The sequence below is a fragment of the Papio anubis genome, chromosome 10 (assembly GCF_008728515.1).
Source record: "Papio anubis isolate 15944 chromosome 10, Panubis1.0, whole genome shotgun sequence".
In the NCBI taxonomy this organism is placed as follows: domain Eukaryota; kingdom Metazoa; phylum Chordata; class Mammalia; order Primates; family Cercopithecidae; genus Papio; species Papio anubis.
In genome coordinates this window covers 45,817,639-45,844,164 of record NC_044985.1, presented here as the reverse complement: position 1 = coordinate 45,844,164, position 26,526 = coordinate 45,817,639, and the positions used below count along the sequence as shown (strand labels likewise).

The 26,526-nt window shown below is 36.5% G+C and overlaps 1 protein-coding gene across 1 annotated transcript; it reads left to right on the top strand.

Moving 5' to 3' along the window:
* Positions 1 to 12,987: 12,987 nt before the first annotated feature.
* GCG (glucagon) lies at positions 12,988 to 23,036 on the top strand. Its single transcript, XM_003907542.4, has 6 exons — positions 12,988 to 13,756; positions 16,720 to 16,820; positions 18,394 to 18,555; positions 20,229 to 20,366; positions 21,740 to 21,883; positions 22,542 to 23,036. The coding sequence occupies exons 1-6, from the start codon at positions 13,517 to 13,519 to the stop codon at positions 22,546 to 22,548; spliced, it is 792 nt and encodes a 263-aa protein (XP_003907591.1). The 5' UTR covers positions 12,988 to 13,516; the 3' UTR covers positions 22,549 to 23,036.
* The last annotated feature ends 3,490 nt before the right edge of the window (positions 23,037 to 26,526 follow it).

Sequence of the window (26,526 nt, the reverse complement as noted above, 5' to 3'; positions counted from 1 at the left end):
ATTCAAGGAAGCTCATCTTCCTTGGTACTTATCTTAAATGAGTTGTTCATCCTTGTATCTCACTCAACACCTGTCTAAGGAGTCTAATATTTGATAGCAGTGATTGAAACACCTTTGAGAAAGACAAACAGCCAGGGTAATGTGTAGTTGAAGGACATGGGCAGTAAATTTACCCACCTTCCTGTGAAGACTGCAAAGCACCACAGTGGCCGTCCTCTCTGGCCCTGTCTCCACTGCTCTCTCATCACCTACAAAACTCCAGTCACCCTGGTCTCCTCTGTGGATTTTGTGTGGACCAAACTTATTTCTGTGCCGGGGTCTAGAACATCTTTTCTCAGTTTTTCACCTGGCTGTCTCCTTCTCATTTGGTTTCAGTTCAGGTGTCATTGTCTCAGAGGGAATTTCCCTGAACATTGGATTTCATATTGCTTCTGCCACAGTCAGAGACTTCCAATCACATTATTTAATCTGGTTTCCTTGACAGCACTTAGAAGCATCAGAAATTCTTTGATTTATGTTTATGCTGGTTGTTCCGATTCTCCATTCATGTACAAGCCCCCTCTGAGCAGAGAGCTTGTCTATTTTTTTTTTCAACTCTCTGTCTCCTAGACAGTACCTGGAATAACGTAGGAGGACCTAAGTCAATATTTGCTGAATGTATCCTCACATTCTGTGGATGAGAGAGCCCATGAAACTGGAATCCTGATGTGCAATCTGACAGTGGGTACAGATCATGCCCTTTCTGGAACTTAGTATATAATAGGAACTTGCTATTATCCTCCTCAAAGCAAAGAGAAAGAAAAATCCCTGAGCAGCAGGTGTCCCGGTCAGGAGAATAAGGTTAGGGAGGACATGAATTTTAGCCAGAGATCTAAAAGAAGTTAGTCTTTGAAACAAAAATAATTTGGATTAGGAAATGGAAACACAGCCTACTTCACTGTCCTAACTTAGATACTTGCTGCCTCTAGATGAATCACCACCGGGACACTGCAGGCTGAGGAAGTTTGGCACAAATGTTCAGGCTGGAAAATGACAAATAAATATCTGGAATGTGATTGATTACTCTAGCAGCTTTTATTTAAAAAACAGCACTAGTTTTTAAAAATATATTTTACTTAATAAGTATGTTTCAAGTACTAGTGATTTTTTTTACATTATAAAACAAGGATACCCATGCTTATTCTGTTTCTGTCTCATGATCAAATTATATGTTCAAACCCTGAAAGTCTGGTTGGTTTGAAAAGTTGGTTCTTTTAAATTCAGATTGTAAACTTGGAGTCATGAAAAATAAATCAGTGAAATGTCTCTTGTAAAGGTTGTGCATTTTAGATCATATTTTTTTAGTTGATCATTCAACATGGGTGAACTGAACTTCCTAGTATCCCATTGATGCAACTGAATGTAGTCCTGTGTGCCTGCAAAGTTGCCAAACAGATTCAAGAGAACTGAGTTCTAATTCTTATAATTCGGGCAAGCTCCTTCTCTTCCTGAGATTCAATTACTCCCTGTATACCACAGATACTGGGCTAGATCCATGGCTTTCAAATCACATTTTGCAAGCCCTAAGAATTCTTCTCTGTGGGCATACTGCAAAACAATTCCTGATCCCTAAATCATCTTCCACAACTGGAGGCCTGTCAGTTAAATAATAGGAGTCAGTCCTGTGTTTTCATTTACTATTTTCTCTCCTGGATCTCAACATCCACTGGGATTACAGTGGTTTCTCTCAATATGGAGGTCTCATGGGTCTCTTTTTAGGCCATATTTATGGGGTTGGAGTGGGAAATATTTGGTTGGATGGCAACCATAGATCCCTTAGAAACACTGAGGTTGGAGTGTGGTCTCTAACTACTTAGGCAGTAAAAGTGAGGGCAGGGACCCACCATGGCATCTTGTTTGATGGTCATATGATAAGATTTTATTTTATTTTATTTTATTTTATTTTATTTTATTTTATTTTTGAGACAGAGTTTTGCTCTCATCACCCAGGCTGGAGTGAAATGGCACGATCTCGGCGCACTGCAACCTCCGCCTCCCAGGTTCAAGCAATTCTCCTGCCTCAGCCTCCCAAGTAGCTGGGATTACAGGCGCCCACCACCACGGCAAGCTAATTTTTGTATTTTTAGTAGAGACGGGGTTTCACCACGTTGGCCAGGATGGTTTTGATCTCCTGACCTCAAATGAGCCACCTGCCTCAGCCTCCAAAGTGCTGGGATTACAGGAGTGAGCCACCATGCCCGGCAATAACATTTTCAAAGGGATTGCCATCACTATCACCATCCAACATCTTATTTCATAAAACTTATTTTATATGAGTTAAGTTGATAGCTGAAAATCTTGTATTGGATAAATGTAACAGGAGTCTTGGAGTAGAGTTTCCAATCTCAAGAACTACTGAGTTCAGGCAGGTGATGAGAACGAATGAAGCAAACCAAGAAAGGGGTCAAGGAGGTTCCTGGTAAAATAAGGCTGGGACTCTAATGAGCTGGTGACTGCACTAAAGGGATAACAACTACTGACTCAAACTGCTGCCATTGGAAATATGGTGTTGCCAGACATTGTGATTTTTGTCGAGAGAAACCGGAAAACTGGAGTTTTAAATGTAAATTCCCTCTCAATTTTGAACCCCTGACAACTAATTTATGAGTAAAGGAAACTCATCTGCGTGCCAGATTTGGGCTTTGGGTATCAATTTCTATTTTAAGGAATAATTTGATTGCTTTCTTTTGGATGTGAATTGTATACCGGTGCTCCGTATATATACTTCCATTTAATTTTTGAAACTCTGTAAATTAGAAATTAAAATATATGTATTTCTGACTAGGAAAATAAGGTGTAAGTTATAGTACTCACCTAAGATTCCATAGATCCAGGTCAATTCAATTACTCCCTGTATGCCAATTGAATTGGCATACAGTTTCTGTACCACAGTGGCAGTGTCTCTTCTTAGGTATTCTAGAAGAAATATGTGGAATGCCTTTTCAGATAGCTTTTTTGCCTATTAATGTCATTATTCAAATAATGAATATATAATGGAGTATAAATAAACACGACCCTAATAGCAAGCCCTTATAAGCCATTATTAGAATTTAAGCACACATAATGAAATCACCATTAAGTGACTGCTAAACAAACATTTGAAGGTTGCTTTTGAAACTGAAGTTTTGTGCCTCCCTCTATAACTTAATAACTTCTACAGGGTCTACATCTTGTTTCTGGCCTCAGCAAAATTGTGTGTATGTCCAAACAAGTCAATCAATATGCAAATCCAATTCATGACTGAACTCTAAACGGCGTTGGCTTTCCAGTCTTCCCATGGCCTCTCCTCCACGCGTTGCTGCTGCTTCTTGATGTCTTCTCCCCAATGTCACCTCTGCACTGTGTCTTCCCACACTTGCTCTCCTGCCAACTTCCACACCATGACTGTGGAACTATAGATGGGTCAGGGTGGTGGGGGACACTTGCAAGATATCACCCAGGGATGGTCCCCAAATTGGCATTGAGTGTGTCATGCCAACTGCACCCAGGCCGCCAAAGCAGAGGCTCCAGAAATAAGGAACAATGCGTGTATAAATCTGAGGCTTTATTCCTCTAGATTAAGTTTTTAGAAGAACAAAAAGGTACAATTTAGAAGATTACAGGTAAAATGTCTTTTATGGCCAGGCACGGTGGCTCACGCCTATAATCCCAGCACTTTGGGAGGCCAAGGCAGGTGGATCACTTGAGGTCAGGAGTTCAAGACCAGCCTGGACAACATGGTGAAACCCCATCTCTACTAAAAATACAAAAATTAGCAGGGCATGGTGGCACATGCCTGTAATCCCAGCTACTCGGGAGACTGAGGCAGGAGAATCGCTTGAACCCGGGAGGCGGAGGTTGTAGTAAGCTGAGATCACTCCATTGCACTCCAGCCTGGGCCACAGAGCAAGATTCCGTCTCAAAAAAAAAAAAAAAAAAGCCTTTCATGTCTCCCCGCCATTTTTAGTTAGTGGCTATCAATTTATGATTTCAAAGGGTCACACACGTACCTCCAGGTTGCAAAAGTACTCCCAACATATCCGGAGTACTTTTGCTATTTACTTTTTCAAGTTACAGTATCAGGAGTCATAAAATATTGTTGACATAATCTTCTTTGATGAAAAAGCCGTGCTCAGTGAAACCTGCTAGAGGAAATCCTACTATCAGTTTCTTGATGTAAACTTAGAGCCTTCTGCATGTGTTTTTCTCTTAACAAAAATTAGGAATCTATCACTATCAAAGTATTACAATTTTATAATAAACTTTATAAATAGCAACTCAATATTCAAATCATCTTTGTGTCATATTTTCCAGAAAGTAAGTAAAGTCATGGAAACTATGAATGTAATTATTAAAAATGTATAATTTTTATCATTAAAATTTTATTCATTTTTTATAAAGAACTTATACATTATATATATATTTGTATGTATGTCTCATAGCTATATATACTTACATATTTACATATATACAAATATAACTTTATTTGTAGGGTTCAGTATCCAGAATATATTAAAAACACATACAATTCAACAATAAGAAAAGAGACAGCACAATTTTAACATGGGCAAAGGATTTGAGGAGACATCTCCCCAAACAAAACATACAAATGTCCAACAAGCACATGAAAAGATGCTCAGCATCCTTGGTCATGAGAATAATACCAATCAAAACCACAGTGAGGTATATTTATGCCAACAAAAAAGGCTATAACTATTCCAGAAAAAACCAAAAAATAAATATTGGCAAGAATGTGGAGAAACTGGAACTCTTGCGCATCGCAGGTGGGAATGTAAAATACTTCAGCCACTGTGGGAAACACTTTAGCAGCTCCTTAAAAAGTTAAACATAGAATTACCATATAACTCAGCAATTCCACTCCTACATATATATATATATATACATATATATATATATATACACTCAAAAGAATTGAAAAGAGGTACTCAAACAAATGCATGTACAAACATGTTCACAGCAGTATTATTCACCATATTCAAAGAGCGGAAATAGCCCAAATGTCCATCAGTGGGTGAATGGATGAACAAACTGTAGTATATACATACAGCAGAATATTATTGCACCACGCATGTAATGAAGTACTGACATATACTACCACATGGATGAATCTCTAATGCATTGACACAAAAAGCTATTGTATGATTCAATTTATCCGACATGTTCAGAATACGTAAACCCATAGTGACAGAATTCAATGTGGTGGCTGCCACTGGATGTGGGGAGAGAGATGTAAGGAGAAACTTCTTATTGAATATGGGTTTTTATTTTGAAATTACGGAATTGTTTTGGTACCTAATAGAAGTGGCGGTTGCACACATTATGAATGTACTAAATGTCACTTAATTGTTCACTTTAAAAGGATTTATTTTGTTATGTAAATGTCACCTCAATAATTTTTTTAAAACTTCTTTTAAAAATTTTATTTGTAATAATTTTCAGTATAAGTAATCTGTAATAATTATTGCATTATTCCTGGATCACAGACTAAAGCTTCTGTTATAAGAGAATAGACTAGTCCAGGAAATTAGGCTCTTAGGTGCTTTAGAAAAATCTATTGTGATCCATTGTTGTTGCCAATAACAGGAATATTTTTATTCTCAATGAAAGAAAAAAATTAAAATTTCAGTTACACTTGTTTTACCCAGTTGCCACTCACACCACTACGTCTCTGTACAAAGCACAGAGGAAACCACAGGATTTACCCCACCCCCGCCACTTATTCCAGATCTACATTTTACAGCCCATGAGCACTCAAAATGCTTAAACCTATCATATAAGAAAATCCCTTTTCTGACCCCTACATTTTCATCTTTCAGTTTTCTGCTTAACTGCACTCAGCAGAGCAGCTCTTCCAAGGAGACTTTTTCCAACATCCAGCCTCATCTTGCCTCCTTCTCATTGACGCTCCAATTCAGTCTAGAGGAAACAAAAAGCAAAGTCTCTCCTCCTTACCAAGACCTGCCCCACCACTGACCTCTCGATCTTATGCTCCTTTATTGTCCTCATTGAAATCTGTAGCTGTTGAAAAGGACGAAAAAGTCCATCGTTTGACATATCCAAAATTCGTGGATCTGATTCTTAAAAAACAGAATCTCCACTGTCGCTTTGGAAAGCAGTTGGCAGTTCCTCAAAAAGTTAAACATAGAGTTAGCATATAAGCCAGCGATTCTACTCCTAGGTATTTACCCAAGAGAATTAAAAACATAGCCCAGACAAAAATTTGTGCATGAATGTTCACAGCAGCATTATGCATAATAGCCCCAAAGTGGAAACCATCCAGATGTCCATTACTGATAGATGGGTAAACTAGATGTGGTAAATACATACAATGGAATCATTTCAATCATAAAAAGGAATGAAGTACTGATTCCTTCTACAACATGGATGAACCTTGAGAATATTATGCTAAATAAAAGACATCAGACAAAAAAGATTATATGTTGAGTGATTCCATTTATATAAAATACACAGAACAGGCAAATGTGTATACAGAAAAAGTAGATCAGTAGTCAAGAGCTGGAAAACAGGGCAAGGGGGAGTGACTGCTGATGAGTATGGGGTTTCTTTTATGGGTGATGAAAAGTTCTGAAATTAGATAATAGTAATGGTGACACAGCATTCTGAACATACTAAAAACTATTGAATCATACATTTTTTAAAAACTAAGCCCAAAAATACCTCAATCACCAATTGTTTAGCATTTAGGTGTCTTGCTATCTTAGCTATCTGGAAGATCTGAATAGATTTAGACAGCAGTCAACTCTGATTTGAGGAGATTTTGCATGTCCTTCCAGGACTACTTTGCAAAGCCTTACTCTAGAAAGGTTACAAAGTAGTGGGGTCCTGTATTCGGACCCAGATATGGCTTTAAGCAACTTGGTTGCCTGTTCTAAGCCCTTGTCCTGTTATTTGTAAAATGAAGCCAAAAATATTAAACTCGTTATGTATTTCGAGTATTAGACAATAATATACTCAGCTTTGCCTTTAGTACATATTCAGGAAATGGTAGTTACTTCTATTCTTAGAGGGCTTGATCCTTATTTCTCAATTGTAAAAAATACTGGTGCTCATATTATTCTTTTTAAATCTGTTGCTTACAGTTAAATCTCCATATAAATTCCAGATGAGAAATCAAAAAAGTAATAAGCTAATCAACTGGTTGAAGTTATGTGCTAACCAATGGAAGGAATGACTATTACACTTTACCCCTGGTGTTTAGTCAAATGTATCTCTGAATTTATAATTTTTACTTGATTCTTTGCATCAATGTCAACAGTCTTCAACAATACATTTATTAGGACAAGTGTCCATAAAAACATTAGATGCAAATTGATGTTTAATAAATCAAATAATTTTTTAAGATATTATTTGCATCACCGTTTTTTCCACTATGAGTTTTGCCTATTATTTCTGGGGAAAGAATGCAAACAAATTGAGAGGCCGAGGCGGGCGGATCACCAGGTCAGGAGATGGAGACCGTCCTGGCTAACATGGTGAAACCCCGCCTCTACTAAAAATACAAAAAAAATTTAGCCGGGCATGGTGGCAAGGTGCCTGTAGTCCCAGCTACTCCGGAGGCTGAGGGAGGAGAATGGCGTGAACGCGGTCGTTACGGTGAACTGGATCGATGCCACTCCAGCCAGACAACAGATCAAAAGAAAGAAAAGAAGAAGAAGAAGAAAGAAAGAAAGAAGAAAAGAAAAGAGAGAATCAAAACAAAGATTATCCGAAAACCATGGTCTTAACCTCGGTTGTTCATAAAGTATTTATGGAATGCAATCATGGACTGAACATAAAGCTCAAAAGTCTTCAATGCTCGGACTTGTGGTTAGTCGACTGTGCTTTATGAGGAGAAAAGAATTTTTATTAAAACGGACGTGAAAAGTCAGCTTTTACATCTTCTGACAACATGGCAACAAAGAAATGATTTACCTTTCAGTAAGAGCCAGGACTAGAACACAGATATGAAATACTTTTGGCCATAGAAATGTTTCTGACTGCAGAAATAAATTATTTTGGTCATTTCTTGCAAAATGGAAATGTAGAAATTTATTCTCCAGGTTTGAAGAATAAAATAGCCAAGCAATGAATTGTAATAAATTAAATAAAGCTCTGCTTTAAAATAGGGTAATAGCCTAGATGGCTTTAAGAATTTTCCTCCCTTCTATGATTATATCATTTCAATTTCACCAGAAAACTGGGCATATCTTGATAATACATGTGATAAAATACAAATTGGCAATACTGAGTAGGTTTCAGGCAGGGGGCAAATCTTACTACAAGGTATAATGAACAAGAAAAAGTCTTTATAACTTAGGTTTGCATTCTCTGCATTTTCTTACTATACATACTTCAAATTTTAAATTTTCTAATGGCTGAAGTTACTTCCTTTTACAGAAGACTTTAAAAAATTGCAATGTTTTAATTGGTTCACATTAAAGACTCTTAGAAGCTTGAAGAAAAAAAGTCTTTCCAGATGAGCAAGAGGTTGGATAAATGTAATGACATATGGTTTGTTTTTTATAGCTACAATATGCGAAAAATAGTAGCATAACACATGTATTCAATGATATATATGTATTTATACATATAAATATATATTCTGCTTGTAAATTATGAGATAAGATTCTTTTGTACAAATATGATTTTGTTTTCTTTCTCTTTCTTGTTCCCTTTAGGAATAAAAATAACAACTGAAACTTAGAACAATTTTAAACATCTCATTATACCAGAGATCTTGCAAAAGATAAAATCAACGAATGCAAAGCCATGATGCCACAAAGTCCCCTACACAGACTTGTGAGCGGGCTGTCTGCAGGGTCTCGGAGCCTCAGGGCAGGAAGACTGTCCGTTGATCTTATTACTGAATCTTCCCTCCACCCCAGCAGGCTTCCTCAGAATCCTTCCAGATGGATGGGTCATGAACTGATTTTTAAATATCTCTCAGGAAGGGTATTTCTCACATCCTCTGGCAAACTCAGAACTTCCCCTGAAAGTTCTTCTTTTATTACCCCTGGATCCCTGAGCCTATTAAGTCACCCATAGAGATGTGAAGGACATCTGATTATTATACTGTATGTACTTAATTTTTAGCTTTTCAAATGCTCTTGTTAAGTGGCTCTTGATCCTTTTATCTTCAAAGTTAAAACTAATCAATAAAATTTTTTCCTCAAATGCTATACATAATTTTTCTTTGATCTTTTGAAGGTTCACACCTATTTTCAGAAGACCCTTGTTATGGACCCTTGGATGGTATCTAAATGCGCTGTGCTCTTCCTAGGTTAGAGCACAGGGTATTAAAATACTGTCCAAGAATCAAAAACAAACCTCAAGCATATCAGGAAAGCTTGACTGGTCGCTACTACAGTCTTATCAAACAGAGCTGGGCAAATCCTAGGGATGGGTGTTGAATAACATTGAGAAGAAGGGAGCAGTGATTTTGATTCCATTACCTCTGAGTGGTATCTTCCTCTCTCTGCCTTCATTGCAGTTGTTTTTCCATTACCTTCGCCCTGTCCTATGCTACTGTTTTCCATCCAGGCTCTGTTGCCACCATGTGTCTGTGAAGTTCACTTATTTTACCTAGCTAATCCTTAGTCACTGAAAAGTCTAACTCTTTGACTTCCAAAGTGATAAATGACCAATTAGTACTAATGCTCCATCCCCACAATCATTCTATTATGGCTTTAACTTTTTAATATGGGAAATTTCAAACATAAAGTAAGCAGAATCGCACAATGAACCCTGTTTATCCATCAGCCAGCTTCAACAATTATCAGTATTTTGCCATGGTTGTGTCATCTGTACCTCCACCCACACCTCAGACTTCTTCTTTTTGTAACTATTCTTTTTTTTTCCTTTTAGGTAAAATTTACATAAATTAAAAATCACGAATCTTAGCTGTACTATTTTGATAATCGGATAAACCTGGTAACACATACCCATAATATAGAATATTTCCATCTCCCAGAAAGTTCTCTCTTAGGCAATCCTCTCCCATCCTCTTCCAAGAAACAACCACAGTTCTGAGTTTTTTTAACTTCAGTTTTGCCTGTTCTTGAACTTCTATAAATGGATTCATACAGTATATAGTTGTTCATGTCCATCTTCTTTTATGCAGCATAATGTCTGCAAAATTCTTCCACATTGCTGCCTGAGTCAGCTGTTGCTTAACTTTTGTTGCCGTATGAATTCCGTACCACAATTTGTTTATTCTTTCTCTTGTTGATGGATAGTTCAGTTGTTTCCAGTTTTTAAGTATTGTAAATAAAGCTTATTTGAACACTTTTTTACAAGTCATTTTGTGGACATATGTTTTTATTTCTCTTGGATAAAATACCCAGGAGTGGATTGCTAGGTCAAAGCGTAATTGTACATTTAGCTCTAAAGTTTTACCTTTTCCAAAGTAGTTGTACTGTCACTCCTTTTTAAATTACATTTTTTTGGTTTGTTTTGAATGGATAGTTTTGAATGGATAATTCAATCAAATGGTCAAACAATCCAAACCACATAGCAGGTATATATAAAGAAGTATTCTTTGCATCCTGTCCCTGTCCACATGCACCTCACTTATCCACACTGCCCCCTACAGGTAAGCACTTTCATCAGCTTCTTGTTTATTCTAATTTTTTGACGCAATTACGAAAAATAAACATGTATTTCTGCCCCTCTACCTTCTAAAACAAAAGGTAGCCTACTACATACCCCTTCTGCACTTTCCTGTTTTCAACTAACAGCATATCTTGGAGTCTTTCCATATTGGTAAATAGAGAGCATCCTCATTTTTTTTCTAAACAGTGCTCTATTGCTGACCCCTTGGATTAGTTCCCACCTGTTACTATTGTACTCAACCTTGTACCTAATCATTACATATCTACATAGCAATATGTATGGGATAAATGTTCAGAATAGTGCTTTAGCTTTACTGGGCCAAGAACTATAGGTATTTGTCACTTTGATAAGTATTACCAAACTGCCTTTCAAAGGAGTTAATATTTTGTACTCCAATCAGCAACGTCTGAGAGTTCTCCCTGACCATAGACTTCCCACCACAGCTCACTGTGAACCTGGATCTCTACCATACTCAAATATTCCTAAGTATTCTGAGCAGCTACAGAAAATAAACATACAATAACCCCACAAGGCATGGTTTTGTGTAAATTATTAAGAATTTCAAGATGGTAAAAGCATTAAGGCAAGCATGAGGTCCTGCATGCAGCCTCATGCAACTGGACAGATTGCAAATCTGTGGAAATTGTCCTTAGGACTAAACATCATAAAGAAATCATATATGACACTAGTCATAGAAATACAGGGCTGCCACTTTCCTTGCCTCACATCTAAATCAATGAATAACTGTATTGATGGGAATAGGCCAAGTAGAGGCTCATGCTGGAACAGTCATTGAAAGAAGATCTGCAAGTCCAAATTGTACTTGGGTTCTGTCTTAATTTCTGACAGTGCGGTGTCCATGAAGAAGCCTGATTGCCCCTCCTAGAGAGGAGAGCAGGGCACAGTGCAGTGGGGTTCTTATTGCTTATACACCTTCAGAATGCTTACCCTTATGACACTGGGAGCCCCAAGAAGCAATGTCAGTGGGCTGGAGATAAAGTCACAGTAAATTTTCTGAAACAACTAGGGATAGTCACTTCTAGAATAATGAAAGCAAGTAGAGTGGAGGGAAAGAAAAATGTTTGGTAGTTAAATACCGGAAAAGGATAGTTACTGCAAGACCAGTGCTTTCTTGAAAGTTTTATATACATGATCTGCAGATCTTCTTTCTTAGGGCTGCTCCACAAACAAGTACAGTCTGAAAAGGAAAGAGGGAGACAGAGACAGAGACAGAAAGAAACATTTACTTAAATAGACAAATAGACAACAGGAAAAATAGAACTGAATCTGCCAAAACAATTAAAACTATAGCTAATAGCTGTGTGAAGATTTTAGCCAAACAGAAAGACAAGCTAATCATACATTAAATCAATCCACTCTTTCAAACTATTATCGTATTTATAAGTGTTACTCTCTAGACTGACCTGGGGCGTGACACCTTTCTCTGCTCTTTCACCCCCTCTGCTGGTAGTGCCAAGAAACCGGTCTCAGATCAAGACACCAGCAGTACCAATGAGGAGATAAAGTGAGAAGGATATTTTATACAGCTGTGCTTCTCAAATTTTAATACGAACACAGATTTCCTTAGGATTTTGTTAAAATACAGATTCTGATGGGCGTGAGATTCTGCATGACTAGCAAGCTCCCAAATGATGCTAGTCCTTGGACCACACTTTGCAAAGCAAGGCTTTCTAGCATCAATAATCACCAGCACAAAAACCCCTCAATGAGGTCTTCCAGTCTGACTTGAAACTGATCTCTATGGCCTTTAAGTAGCTCTACATTCCAACGTTGGTCTCATGCACAAATTGAACAGTGAAGTTCATTTGGAATATTTCTCCAATTGCCTCAATGATTTACCTCCATGCAAGTCATCAGTTACATCATGCGGTTGGTTATATTAGAATATTGGAATCTAGTTAGGAAACATTATGATGAGTTTGCAATATGGAATAAACTTTTTTATTTTAGAAAAGACATTTGCCAACCCCTCTCATTTTACAAATAAGGAGGGAGAGACACAAAGAGAATGTGTGACTTGACCAAGGTCACACAGCTGGTCAATAACAGGAAAACTAAAATCGAATTATGCTGACACTACGTCTTATGCTCTCTGTCCAGACTGTTTACCATTTTTCTATTTCTCTACAGTGACCAGAACAATTTCTGCTAAATCTTACAGATCATTAAAGGCCTATGTGGTCGGTCACAAAAATCAGGAAACATGACAACATGCATCTCATCTCAACAGTTTTCCTCATCTCATTCTTTTGTAACTTAGTACCCCACTCTTTTATCAGTAAAATTAGATTTTAAATGTACATTAGAAGGGAAAAAATGCCAGATAATTTCCTATTAGCATCAGCTATCTTGGATGTTTAATCTTCATTTGGCTCCATCCTTTCTGCCTGAATTCCATTTATTAAAACAGGACACATTGGGATTTAATCAATATCCTTAAATTTTCCATAAACACAACATAAATAAACTCCATGTAGTGAGGGAGAGGATTTTTAATACTTACCTGTTGAATGAATGATCATTTTTTGGATAGAAGAATGACTGAAGTGATTGTTATATTCAGGTAAATTCATCATGGCTAGGTAGCAAACCAAAAGACTTACAAGAACCTCAAATGAGGTCATGCACAAAACAGGGCTGGCCATGGGCTATGTAATTTCAAGGTCTTTTGTCTTCAACATCAAAATTCACTTTAGAGAACTTAAGTGGTTTTCATGCGTGACTGAAAGTGGAAGGTGAATTTCCAAGCTGCTCTTCCCATTTCCAACCAAAAAAAAAAAAAAGACACAAGAGTGCATAAAAAGTTTCCAGGTCTCTGAGGTTTGTCACCCAATGTAAGCGTAGAATGCAGATGAGCAAAGTGAGTGGGCGAGGGAAGTCATTTGTAACAAAAACTCATTATTTACAGATGAGAAATTTATATTGTCAGCGTAATATCTGTGAGGCTAAACAGAGCTGGAGAGTATATAAAAGCAGTGCGCCTTGGTGCAGAAGTGCAGAGCTTAGGACACAGAGCACATCAAAAGTTCCCAAAGAGGGCTTGCTCTCTCTTCACCTGCTCTGTTCTACAGCACACTACCGGAAGGTAAGATGATTATAAAATTGTAAATCCTGTTTGGGGGACAGTTAAGTGTTTTTAAGGGATCAAAGTATTATAAATTAAAATGTTGTTCTTTCATCTTAGACTTTATCACTAATAGCAGACAGAGAAGAACGGAGATGAAAAGGTTATATCAAATGCATTTACGTGTACTTTAATATAGCGAAGTTGCAAAGCGAGTTGGAAAAATAATTCCACGCAAAAATATAAAATAGAAAGAAAAAAAAAAGATTCAAATCAATGCACTTGTTATAATACTTAACTGTTATGAGAATTGTATTTTAAAATAATTGGTAACATTTTGAAGAATAAATATTTTTCTTGGACTTGATAGATGTGTACACTACTTTGAACAGAAGGCGCCTTTTAAAGTAAGCAGAAATGTGTCCATTAGGGAGCCTATAACAGAAATTGCTTTTTACCAATTAAAATCTCTAGTTTTCCAAAAGATCAAATTAAATATCATCTTTCAAATATTCAAATTTCAGACATCTATCAGAAAGTCAAAGTCCGTGAAATCTACTCTTTGTAAATAAAACATAGCATACTTGGTGCGGAGAACAAGTATCTATTTGGGGGTTTTCTTTGGATGGATCTGAATGAAGTCATAGATTAATAACTATTTACTATGTATTGAGAACAAATAGTAATAAAATCTAAAATAGCTACCCTCTGGAATAAAATTTTAATTTGTCTTTTTAGATTAAGCTCCTAAAGACAAAACACAAATTTACAAAGATCTTCAATGGAGTAAATGATTAAGTGGTGTATTTTTCCATACATACTGAAGACCTATTACATAAAATGAGCTAACCAGTTTAAAAAAGGATTTATGTGGACTACAATGCCAATATATTTGGGGATAGAATATAATGTCTTCTTTTTTAGGTCTAAGATTAATCTTTCTCTAAGACTTCCTACTTATTATTGTTACCACACTTTCCTTTAAATTTAAGTGGAAATTTGTAGTTCTTACAAAACTGTAGCCTCTCTTTAGACTACCTAAAGAGGGGCAAATTTGGAAATTATTTTCTTATTGAATAAGATTTTGATACTAAAATAACATAAATATTTACTTTCTCAGCAATTGTATTCAAACAATTAACTCTATTCTTATTTTTTCCCACAATTTGGTAGACTTTCACAAACAAATAAGTGAGATTTTTAAAGCAAGGTCTTTCTTCAGAAGAAGCCATTTATTGTTGGTAATATTATAAGATACAGAACGCTCACTTCTTTATGTTGTTTATGGTTGTTCTTTCTTCCTTCGGTTCCTGAAGTGACAGGATACCTTCTGCTCTAAATCTGCCTCAATGGAACATAATAGGAGATGTTGCAAAATGCTTAGGACTTTGGGTGGAATGAGTATTTTTTCAGTCTTGTGAAAGACTAAAAGCTTTTACAAGAAACTTTCCAACAGTGGTATAATTGTAAAAAGAAGTGCTTACTTTAATATTTAAATATTCCTGAAAGCATGGATATAACAATTGAGAGTTATAATCAGAAGACACTACCTAAATATATGGCAAGGTTTCCAACGTCTGCCAACTGGTGAAACTGAAACATAGCAAAATGTCAAATGGTAATTTGATGTTGATGAATGAAGAAGGGTGAATATATCATTCCTACTATGTTCCTTTGTCTAATCGTCCATTCAGTCTACAAAAAAACTTAGTATTTCAAAGAAAAAAGTTACTGCTGCAGGTATTACAGTGTCTATCTTTTATTGCCAGTGATAGCAAATACAGCTAAGATGTTAAGGAAAAGATTGATAGTTTAAAAATGATAATATTTGTGAAATCCTTATTCCAAACAAATGTCATTTGCTAAAAATACTCATTCAAATTATTTGTGGATAAGCATAGTCAAACTTGGATTGAAATGCCCACTTCTCAAACGAAACACCATTGGGTTTCAAAGTAGCAGAGATCCATAACAAATACTGGACTTGATGTCCCCATTCAGAAAATTGAAGAGCTTGCTCTGTGGGGACACTCTGTCCCACATTCATGTTGGTCCCAGTCCCCATCCACACTGCATCATCATGTCCTTAACATACTATGGCTTCACAGGGCATCCGCTTGTGACACAAGGACAAGCAATTAGGTGTATCCTATAACCAAGTCTATGGTGTCACTAGCAGTGAATGACATGTCCTCATCTAAGTCCAATTAGAAAACAACCTGGGGACTTTTATGACTTTAGAAGTAAGCTCTAATTTTCTTTTAGATAGTAATCTCTTAGTTTTTTAGTTGTGATTGTTCACGTTGCCAGAAGCATTAGTTCTTGCTGCAAATTGCTTGTCTTTAAAATGATTTTTTCCCTTTAATTTAGAACAGGTCAAAGCACCCTAAAATACCTCAAATCTGTTGGCCGCTTTATAATTACAAAGTCTAGACCAAGTTACACTATTTAAAATATAAATGAATAATACATCTGAACCGACAGCTGGTATGCCAAGTTGTAGCCTGAGGCTGCTTTAAGATAGTTGAAATGCAGTATAATGTAAATGCTTGGAAGTGAAGGACTATTAATTGAAAGCCAGACTGATAGTGAGGGGGGTGGCATGATGGATAAGGTGCCATTCAGGCTAACCATATGTAGCATATCATCTACAGTGGGTATTTTAAATGTTGATTGTGGACATTTTAATTTCCAGTCTGGAAATGAGCCTTCTAATTATTAAACAGAAGTGTCCCTACATTAATGAAAAAGCTTAATGGTGGAACACATCTTTTGTGTCCTTTTTTGCCTCCAAAAAATCTGGGGGAAAAACATAATCCACTATTTAAAATTAAGCTGAAAATATAATCAGAATAAAACTGATAACACTAGCTTTTTCTTTCTACTTACGATATTTATCTAGTCAAATCTAACTAATTTAGCCTAACGTGTTTAAAAATGCTTGCCTGCCCCCCTTACCCTACCCCCATTCTGTGTTCTGACAGACAGCAGAAATGAAAAGCATTTACTTTGTGGCTGGATTGTTTGTAATGCTGGTACAAGGCAGCTGGCAACGTTCCCTTCAAGACACAGAAGAGAAATCCAGGTATTAAATCCATAGTCTTGAACTAACGTATCAATATGGTTGGAATAAAGCCTGTGAAAACTATGATTAGTGAATAGGGTCTCAGTAATTTAGAGTAAATGTTCTGCACAATGATCAAATGTTTAAAGTATCCTTGTGATAAAAGCAGACTTTGTTGGAGTGTAGATCAGAGTATGTGTTTTTTATAATCAAAGGAGAGAGAAATGTTGAAAAACATGTTACATGGGAAATTATAGCTCTTTGAAATCTACAGATGATTCTATCTGTCAATTCATTACTCACACACTGCATAATAGATTATTTCAATTATTCACACCAACCCTTTTCTCTTTTTTCCTCCTTTAAAAAATAACATTATTTCTTCCTAAATGTAAAAGCCATACATGTTCATGATGGAAAGTATGAAAAGTATGCAAAAAATACTAAGTACTCAAAATTCCACTGTCCAAAGAAAGCTGTTCAAAGTAAACAAATTTGGTGTATTACTTTCCTGTGTTTTATGTAAACCGTACATAAATATCTCTTGGCTCATTATATGGCTTTGTATCATGCTTGATATCTTAATGTAGTATTATTATACAATTTTACTGTATTATTAAAAATATCTATTAAACATATGATATTTAATGGCTGCATACGATGTCATCCCATAAATGTACAATATTTGTTTAGCTATTTATTTGGGAAGCTTAAGAGGTCTTCAGATTTCTTCCATGAAGAATGTTGCAAACAACATTTTATATACACACTTTCCTACATTTCTTACTATTTTTTGTACATAGGTTTATAGTTGTAAAAATACTGTATCAAAGGGTCTGAATGAGTTTAAACCTTTTATAATATCTTGCCAACTTGCTTTCCAGAAAGTTCATATACATGCACACTCTCATCAGCAGTGTAGAAATACTCCTCATAATATCCTCCTCAGCATTCAATGTTTGCTAATTTCATAGGTAAAAATAGTATCTCATTTCTGAGTATTAATTACATTGACTATTTCTCCGTGTATTTACCATGCCAACCAACTGTTGATTAGTGGCATATGGATTATTCATGATACAGTTTCAAATTAGAAAGTGTCCTTTTTCTTGCCTTTCTTTGAACTTTTAATTGTCTTCTTTCCACTATTAGCCACCATATAACTAGATAATTGTGCTGTTTTCATATTAATATATGCAAAACAAAACTGGGAACATAAATCTGCTGCTCAAAGAAATGATTTGGGATTCTTCACTCTTTTAAAACATTCAAGTCAATACTCTCTTCTGTCACTGTTAGCATAATCATGGGTAGATTAATTAGTAGAAAAAGATTTGTTTAATCCTATTTCAGGAAAAAAGAGGTCAGTTGAGAAACATGTTACTAGAATTCAGAATAACAGCATATGCAACTATACTAAAACAATGGGATCTCATGACAAGCTGAGGAAGATCTCTCTAAACTACCTATTGAAATACTCTAGATGCCTGCCTTACTGTTTTATATGGTCTTGTATTTTTGTAGTGAAGATGCTTCTCAAGTGAGTCTACTCTTGAAGAGAGATTTATGTTGTACCAATCACTGTTCTTCACAGATCAGTCTCAGCTTCCCAGACAGACCCACTCGGTGATCCTGATCAGATGAATGAGGACAAGCGCCATTCACAGGGCACATTCACCAGTGACTACAGCAAGTATCTGGACTCCAGGCGTGCCCAAGATTTTGTGCAGTGGTTGATGAATACCAAGAGGAACAGGTAAGAGTCTAAACCTGGTTCAAACTTGCACATAAATGTATTAAATAGGTCTAAAATTTCTATTGACATTATTAAGTTCTTATGCTCGTCAAATAGTGCCCATAAGCTCTGATCATTTTGAAGATATTTAGGGTTGTGGATGCTCTCCTTTGTATTATGCCTCCGAATGTCTTAACCCGCACCCCTCTAAACCACTTACCCAACCTCCAGTGTGACATAGACTTTAAATTATTTTCCCAGTGGTAGTCCTAGCAATATTTACTTGCTTACTCACTTTCCCTTAAAGTGAAAATTTACTTTTGTGGACCTACGAGGTTACCAATCTAATTTCTACCGAAAGATAGAGCAAATGTAACATTCTTTTGTGGGGTTCAAACCCAACATTAAAATTATCCCCCAGCCAAGGGTAAGGAATGGAAACAGATGCATTCTTTTTCTTGTAGAATAAAATCCAAGACATGCATTTAAAATTACAGCCTAGCTGCACAGCATAGAGAGAGAAGGCAGCAAATAAGAACACAAGCCTATCGGAAGGCATACATTTTAATGTTGGATTTTCTTTGACGAGTGTTGGGTTTTTTGCTGCATCTAGGCTACTGGAGGAAATTATCCGCAAGGGTTTCACAGAGATGGTGGAATTTCACAATTTTTTTGGAGGGTGGCCCACAAGGGGAAGGGAGTTATGCATAGAAAGTAGCTGAAGAAATCAAAAAAAATCAGGAAAAGGACATAGATTTGTCTGGATAGAATGGAGAAGAGAGAGAGTGAGAGTAAGAAAGGGAGAGAGAGAGACAGAGAGAGAGGGAGAGAGAACAAGCAAGCAGGAGGAATAGGAGAAATAGAGTTGCTAACCAAAGGTTCTTAAAATAGAGGGTACAACCACAGGAAGATGGCTATCATGGTCAGAGCAGACACTGGGAGAGGTCCCTGTTAAGGACTACAGTGAAAGGTGAGAAATCACAAATTTATAAAAATGCAAACAACTGTCCTCATTTTGTAGAATGAGAATGCCACAACTTGGTAAACTGATGTAAAGCAATCCTCACACTCAAGCAGGGTTGGCTACATGTTTAAGATGAGGTGATATGGCATAATATGTGCCAGGGAGACTGACAGCAGCTGACGGCTCACCTCCACGGTGCTCTGCACATACTTGATGTTGATATGGGGTCATCTTCTTTGCTTTCCTTGTTGCTAGCAGATCACACATTTTCTTTAATCCATTATCAAGTGGTCCTTTTGGTGACAATTCAAGATGGTCCTTTGCTTTCCCTCAAATCAATTAACTAACTCTGACCCCATACTTACTAATAATAAACAGCTGCCGTGCTTGCAAGTCACATAGCACAGTGGATAGCCTGTATTCATTGAGGCTAACGTCAAAGGTAAGGCAGCTTTAATAACCAATGGCATACACAAGCAGGGGATTGCAGATGGGTATGCTGGGAAGGGAGGGAGAGCTTTAGCCCACCGATTGTTAGTAGCCCTCTTCCACCAGTTTCAATCCAGAACATTAACGTAGCTTCACGACAAATCCCCTAGCAACACTCATCGCCTAAACTCCCTAAGCCCCTTCTACATAGAATCCTGAACCCAAAGTTGCCACTGCTTATAGGTGAGAACCATATTGCCAAAGAGACAGATCTTCAATTTAACTTTCACATTTCTTTCAGGAATAACATTGCCAAACGTCACGATGAATTTGAGAGACATGCTGAAGGGACCTTTACCAGTGATGTAAGTTCTTATTTGGAAGGCCAAGCTGCCAAGGAATTCATTGCTTGGCTGGTGAAAGGCCGAGGAAGGCGAGAGTAAGTCTGTACATTCTTATTTGACATTTTTTGCCTTGATGCAGAAAATTTAAGACTACAGTTATCTATATATGGATCTGGATTACAGAAGCAATTAGTAGTCTTGCAAAGTAAGGAAATAATTCCTATTGATGAGAAACAGTATACAAAAGTTGAGTCCATTTTGTTTTTGGTACTAAGTATTAATAATAGAGCCAAACAAGTTACATTTTTATCCCCCTTGTAGTTACATTATAATTAGGTATTAAATCTTTGGCCAAACCAGGCCACCTCTGAGAGTAAATAGGGTGTTTTTAATAACTACACTGAGACAAGTTGAAACTAGGACTGTTCCAGGGGAGCTAGAGATAAGGAAAAAGAAGAAATGGTGCTGAAAACTTCCAATGTTTAAAGAAAACATGTAATATTTAAAGCTTAACTTTAAATATTTACATATGTGATCAACATATATTTATATGTTAATAAACATTCAGATAAAAATTTGATGAAGACTGAAAGTGACCAAACATAAAATGTTGATAAAATGATATTCAAAGTACAAACAGGTAAAAACATCCATATATTTAACTACATATCCAATTTTGTATGGGGCTGTCATATAGATATCTATTAAACAATCAAAGTTGAAAAACAACCAAGACCATTCATTACTTGCTTGGATCTTAACACAACCAAACAGACCCGTGAACCATCTCATTTTCTCCTGATTTTTTTGGAGAGATGAAATATGAGAGACAGAGAATATATGTTCAACTCTGATTTTTAAATTAGATTTAAAACAAGCTTACTGAAATTTAAAGAGATCTCAAGATGAAAGAGAACTAGCATAATGGTTGGTTTTTAAAACATTAATAATTAAACTTATAAAACCAATGGTAACATAGTTTCTTACTCTTGACGGTATTTTGTAGTGTTTTAAAGGGATAGCAAAAATTCTGCAATTGTAAACCAGTGAAAGAGAAAAATTTAATATAGATGAAGCTTTAACCTCTTAATACTGCATTTTGTAAAGCTGTTTCAGCAATCTCTGATTTTATAGGATATGCTATATTTTGTTGAACTACAGACAAATTAATAATCTCAACAATAGTTCCTGTATTGTCAATATACTAAAATCTTCAAAACAACCTGGAAGATTGAAAGGGGCATGAAATTATGCAGGCTTGGTATTAGATCTCAGCTCTACTACTTTCTCTTTCAGGCAGTTACCGGTCTATGTGAGTTTTTATCAGGTGTTTCATAATATGCCCTTTAAAAACAGAATCCTTTCCTGTTTCCTCAAGACACTTGTGCATGTTACCAGTGGTAGACAATCTATGATCATTTATTTAAAATGTCTAATCAAACGCTAATTTTAACCCTTATTTTCTTAGTTTCCCAGAAGAGGTCGCCATTGTTGAAGAACTTGGCCGCAGACATGCTGATGGTTCTTTCTCTGATGAGATGAACACGGTTCTTGATAATCTTGCCACCAGGGACTTTATAAACTGGTTGATTCAGACCAAAATCACTGACAGGTGATTGCTTTTTAGTTAATTCTGAAAACCATCAAACTTTCATAAGTACTGATTGCCATACTGCTACAAGCTATTCCCTATGTAGGGGGAAAGTCTGTAATCTCTCGTTATATAAGAAATAATTATGCGCGTTTAAGTCATATAAGAGTACATCGTTATGTTTGTTTTGTATCATTACAGTTTGTATACATTTATTCATTTATTCCAGAAACATTTACTGAGTGTCTATTAGAGTCAAGAAGCTAGAAACACAGATAGAAATGAAACATTGGAAATATTACATCATTCACATATTGTCGCATTGAAAATTGCTATGTATGCTGAAATTTTAGCACAATGGTGAAATGCAGCATATACAATATTACATGCTTAATAAGAAGAGTAGTGAGGACTGGACACCAAAAAATACTTATCTTGATGAATTTTGATTTTTTAATAATTATTAATAATTGTTTGATAGCTTTGATGGGCAGATCTTAGGATAAATAATCTTTAAATGAAAATATTTTAAGAGTCCAAAGGATGGAGAGATTTACAGACAAAGGGATTAATAAACAACTTTTATCAAAATAAATCATTGAAATACTTTCTGGATAAGTTAACCATATCATCTTCTCATTGTAATTATGTTAAATCATTTTCTTTTTTTAATCTCTAGGAAATAACTATATCACTATTCAAGATCATCTTCACAACATCACCTGCCAGTCACGTGGGATGTTTGAAACGTTAAGTCCTGTAAATTTAAGAGGTGTATTCTGAGGCCATATTGCTTTGCATGCCAATAAATAAATTTTCTTTTAGTGTTGTGTAGCCAAAATTTGTAAATGGAATAAAGTTTTGTGAAAATATTGCTAAAATATCAGCTATAAAATATGAAAGTGCTAGATTCTGTTATTTTCTTCTTATTTTGGATGAAGTACCCCAACCTGTTTACATTTAGTGATAAAATTATTTTTCTATGATATAATTTATAAATGTAAATTATTCCAATCATGACATATCTGCATTATAATAATAGGAGAAGAGAAGAACTGGTAGCCACAGTGGTGAAACTGGAAAGATAACTTTCTTCTTGAAACCTTTGTCTTAAAAAATAATCAGCTTTCAATGTATCAAAGATACAATTAAATAAAATTTTCAAGCTTCTTTATCATTGTCTGTTTGCTTTTTATGTCCCCCTTTTTCATGCCCCACTCCTTCCAAGCACCCCTGTTTTCTAAGCTGCAGTCCACAAGTCAAATCTGGTGCACAGGCGTGACTTCATGCTTCAAATGGCTGCACAGAACTTTTAACATTTTTGAGCCAACATTGAAAAATCAGGGTCTTTCATAGAAAACTATTGATTTGTAGCGTCTCCTGAAAAAGTAGGTCATCAGGCAATATTAGACCCAAAAGGCAAGTCTATCCTGTAACTAAGTAGCAGCTGCCTCTTACTAAAGGATCAGGTGCTCCCCGGCTTGTGTAGGTCCCCAGCACCTGCCCGTGCATGCTCCCACACCTCACCTACATAATGGAGACATCAAGGAACTTACCTCTGGCCCACTTCACTTGCATACTGCACTTGCAGGCATTTGAGTTTTCCCATCATGCCTTGTACCCTGTTCTCCTTGTCCTGCAATGGCCAATATCTTGGGACAGTCTGACAGTGATTGCCAAGCCTGAGACTTTTCTTTGCTGTATTTAGCATTGCCAACTCTCTTTCTCTATCTCTATAGTGCTCCCACAGGGTAGACTTACCCACCAATAAGATTCTAACGTTTACAAATTACTTATATATTTTGATCAGCAGTAGTGAATTTGAACTAATACCTGTAATGATCACTCTTATTTGTTGACATAGTGATGAGCTTTTCCTGAAATGGATAGAAATCTTAAGACCAGAATTGTCTAATTAAGGCTACTGCTAGCTATAGGATCCTGAGCAAGTCACATAAACTCTCTGGAACTAAGTTCCTCATGTGAAAATATAAAGTTAAAATTGTCCAATCACCATCATTTCTTAAAGAAGTCTTTGATTATAACTGATTTTTTGCCTTACAATGAGGTTTCAGTAAAAATAGCATCCTGAAGTATTCATCCTAAAATGGTGGTCATGGAGCAGGTCAGGGCAGAAGTTACCACTGTATGTGTCAAAATTATGTCTGTCAGCTTCTCCAGAACCCAAACCATCATATCTTCCTCCAAAACACCTCAATGAGGGAGGCTCACAGGCTACAAAAGCATATTCACACATAGGGTTTTTGTTTGTTCATTTTCTTATTTTTTAGGTAGAAGATGGCTATGTTGATTGTTACAAGTATTCAATTGGTAAGATCAAAGTATAGTATTTTTCACAGTTCTCACTGAAGGAGCTCAAGGCAACTTTCAGATGTTCACTATGTTTTCTTTTATGCAAACTGTTATATTTACCACCCCTACACCAATTATCCACAGGTGACCTAAAATGTCCCATTTATAACTAAAATTTGATTTGGAAACTGAATATATACCCCTGTGTGCGTGTATGCATGCATGCATGTGTGTATGTGTGTGTTTTCATGAAACCAAAGTCAAAATCTTGAGAACACCTCAGGACACACGCAGTGAGGCATCATCCTTCAGAAAAAGACTCACACAAAGGAGAGGAGGTAGTCCACAAAGAAAACTGGCACGTAGTAGAGGTAAATGGAAGGGAGACCATAAGATAGTGAGTGTGAGTCAAGCCCAAAAGAGTGCCAAGGGTCAAAAATAGAAAAGATAAGTCTGTCCTGAAGTTCAAGAGGCAAACGAAGGGATGTCATTGAAAAAGGAAGCTAAGGAAGTGAGTGAGGAGTCATTCAAGTGTAGAAATTAAGTGAAATATATCAGTTAGGTGTTATGTTTGACTGTGTGTAATATAAATCTAGCCACAGAGACTAAACTGATAAAAGGGTTATATGTTTCGCAAAATCAGAAGCCCAGAGGCAAGAAGATCAAAGGTAAACATGTCAGGGATAGCTTGTGGTCTTTTTCTTTCTGCTCTGCCATCTCTAACAAATGGCTTTCCTCCCATGGTAGCTCCAGATTGAAATGTGGCTGCTCCATCTTCAGCTCTTATCTACTTTCCACGGAAGACACAAAAGGAAAAGGAGAAGGAGAAGAAGGAGAAAGAGGAAGAAGATAAAGACAAAAAAGAGAAGAAATGTAGGCAAGGAGAATTGATAATCAGGATGGTGATGTACCAATTTAGAGAAAGCAAAACACTCCCAAAAAATACCCAACAGATTTTCAATTATGTCTTGTTGGCCAAAAATGTGTCCCATGACCCATCCTGGCTACAAGGGAGGCTGGGAAATGTCTCTCAGCTGGATATATTGGATCCCATAGAAAATTCAGGATTCTATTGTAAGAACAAGGGAAAGAATAAATATTATACAGACAATTAAAATTAAAGGGCATATTTCCACAGTCAGAGTTGAAATACCCAGGGCTCACTTTACTGTCATGTTTGTAGTGTGGGGATGTGTTGGCCTGATTTAAGTTCAAGCAGGTTTCCAGAACCTTGGACTCCCTCAGAATGGAATAAAAGTAAAGCATCCAACAAAGAATTATTGAAGAGGCGGGGCGTGGTGGCTCACGCCTGTAATCCCAGCGCTTTAGGAGGTGGAGGTGGGTGGATCTTTTGAGGTCAGGAGTTCAAGAACAGCCTGGCCAACATGGTGAAACACTGTCTCTACCGAAAATACAAAAATTAGCTGGGCGTGATGGTGGGCACCTGTAATCCCAGCTACTCAGGAGACTGAGGCAGGAGCATCGCTTGAACCTGGGAGGTGGAGGTTGCAGTGAGCTGAGATCACCCCATTGAACTCCTCCAGCCTGGGCGACAGGAGAGAAACTCTGTCTCAAAAAACAAAACAAAACAAAACAAAACAAATTATTGAAGAATATTCAGCATAAAACTTTTACAGCATTTTATATCCTTAATTATAGGCAGATTAAATAATGAGCATGAAGGAGTAAATGAATCAAGTTGAATGAACATATAATATTTTGTTAATAGAAAATGAGGAGGTAGATACATTCAAAAATATTCAAAATATATTTTTGAATATAAAATGTCATAGGATTCTTGCTGGAGATGTCCTCAAAGTATTTCCATGTGAGTTTAATATGAGACCACAGCCTTGATCCTCAAAGAGTGGACCACACAGCAGGTCAGATACATCAATATCCACAGGGAAACAGTTACAAAATGCAGAATGTCTGGACCCATCCTAGAGGCCCCATATCAGAATCTACATTTGAACAAGATCCCCAGTTGAATCATATACGCGCTGAGGTTGGACATATTCTGGACAGAATAGCCTCTCAACCTCCCCAGTGTTAACATTTTTGCTACATAGTTTTTGTGCTGTGGGGTGACCTGCTCATTGCAGGCTGTTGGTCAGCATCCTTGGATTATTTCTCATAATTACATGAAAAAAATAATATTATTTGACAGATCAAATTAGGAATACTCAAGAGTTTTAAATTGCAATTATTCCCTTTCTGCTGAGACTGAGTATACAGTATTTGCTGGTTTGTCACGCTTTTACTTTCTCTATTGCAAATTTTGCAAGTTTTTTGCTTTTATGTTCTAGAATCCGAGTGTTTTTATTCTTTTGATTGCATTGTTTCAAATA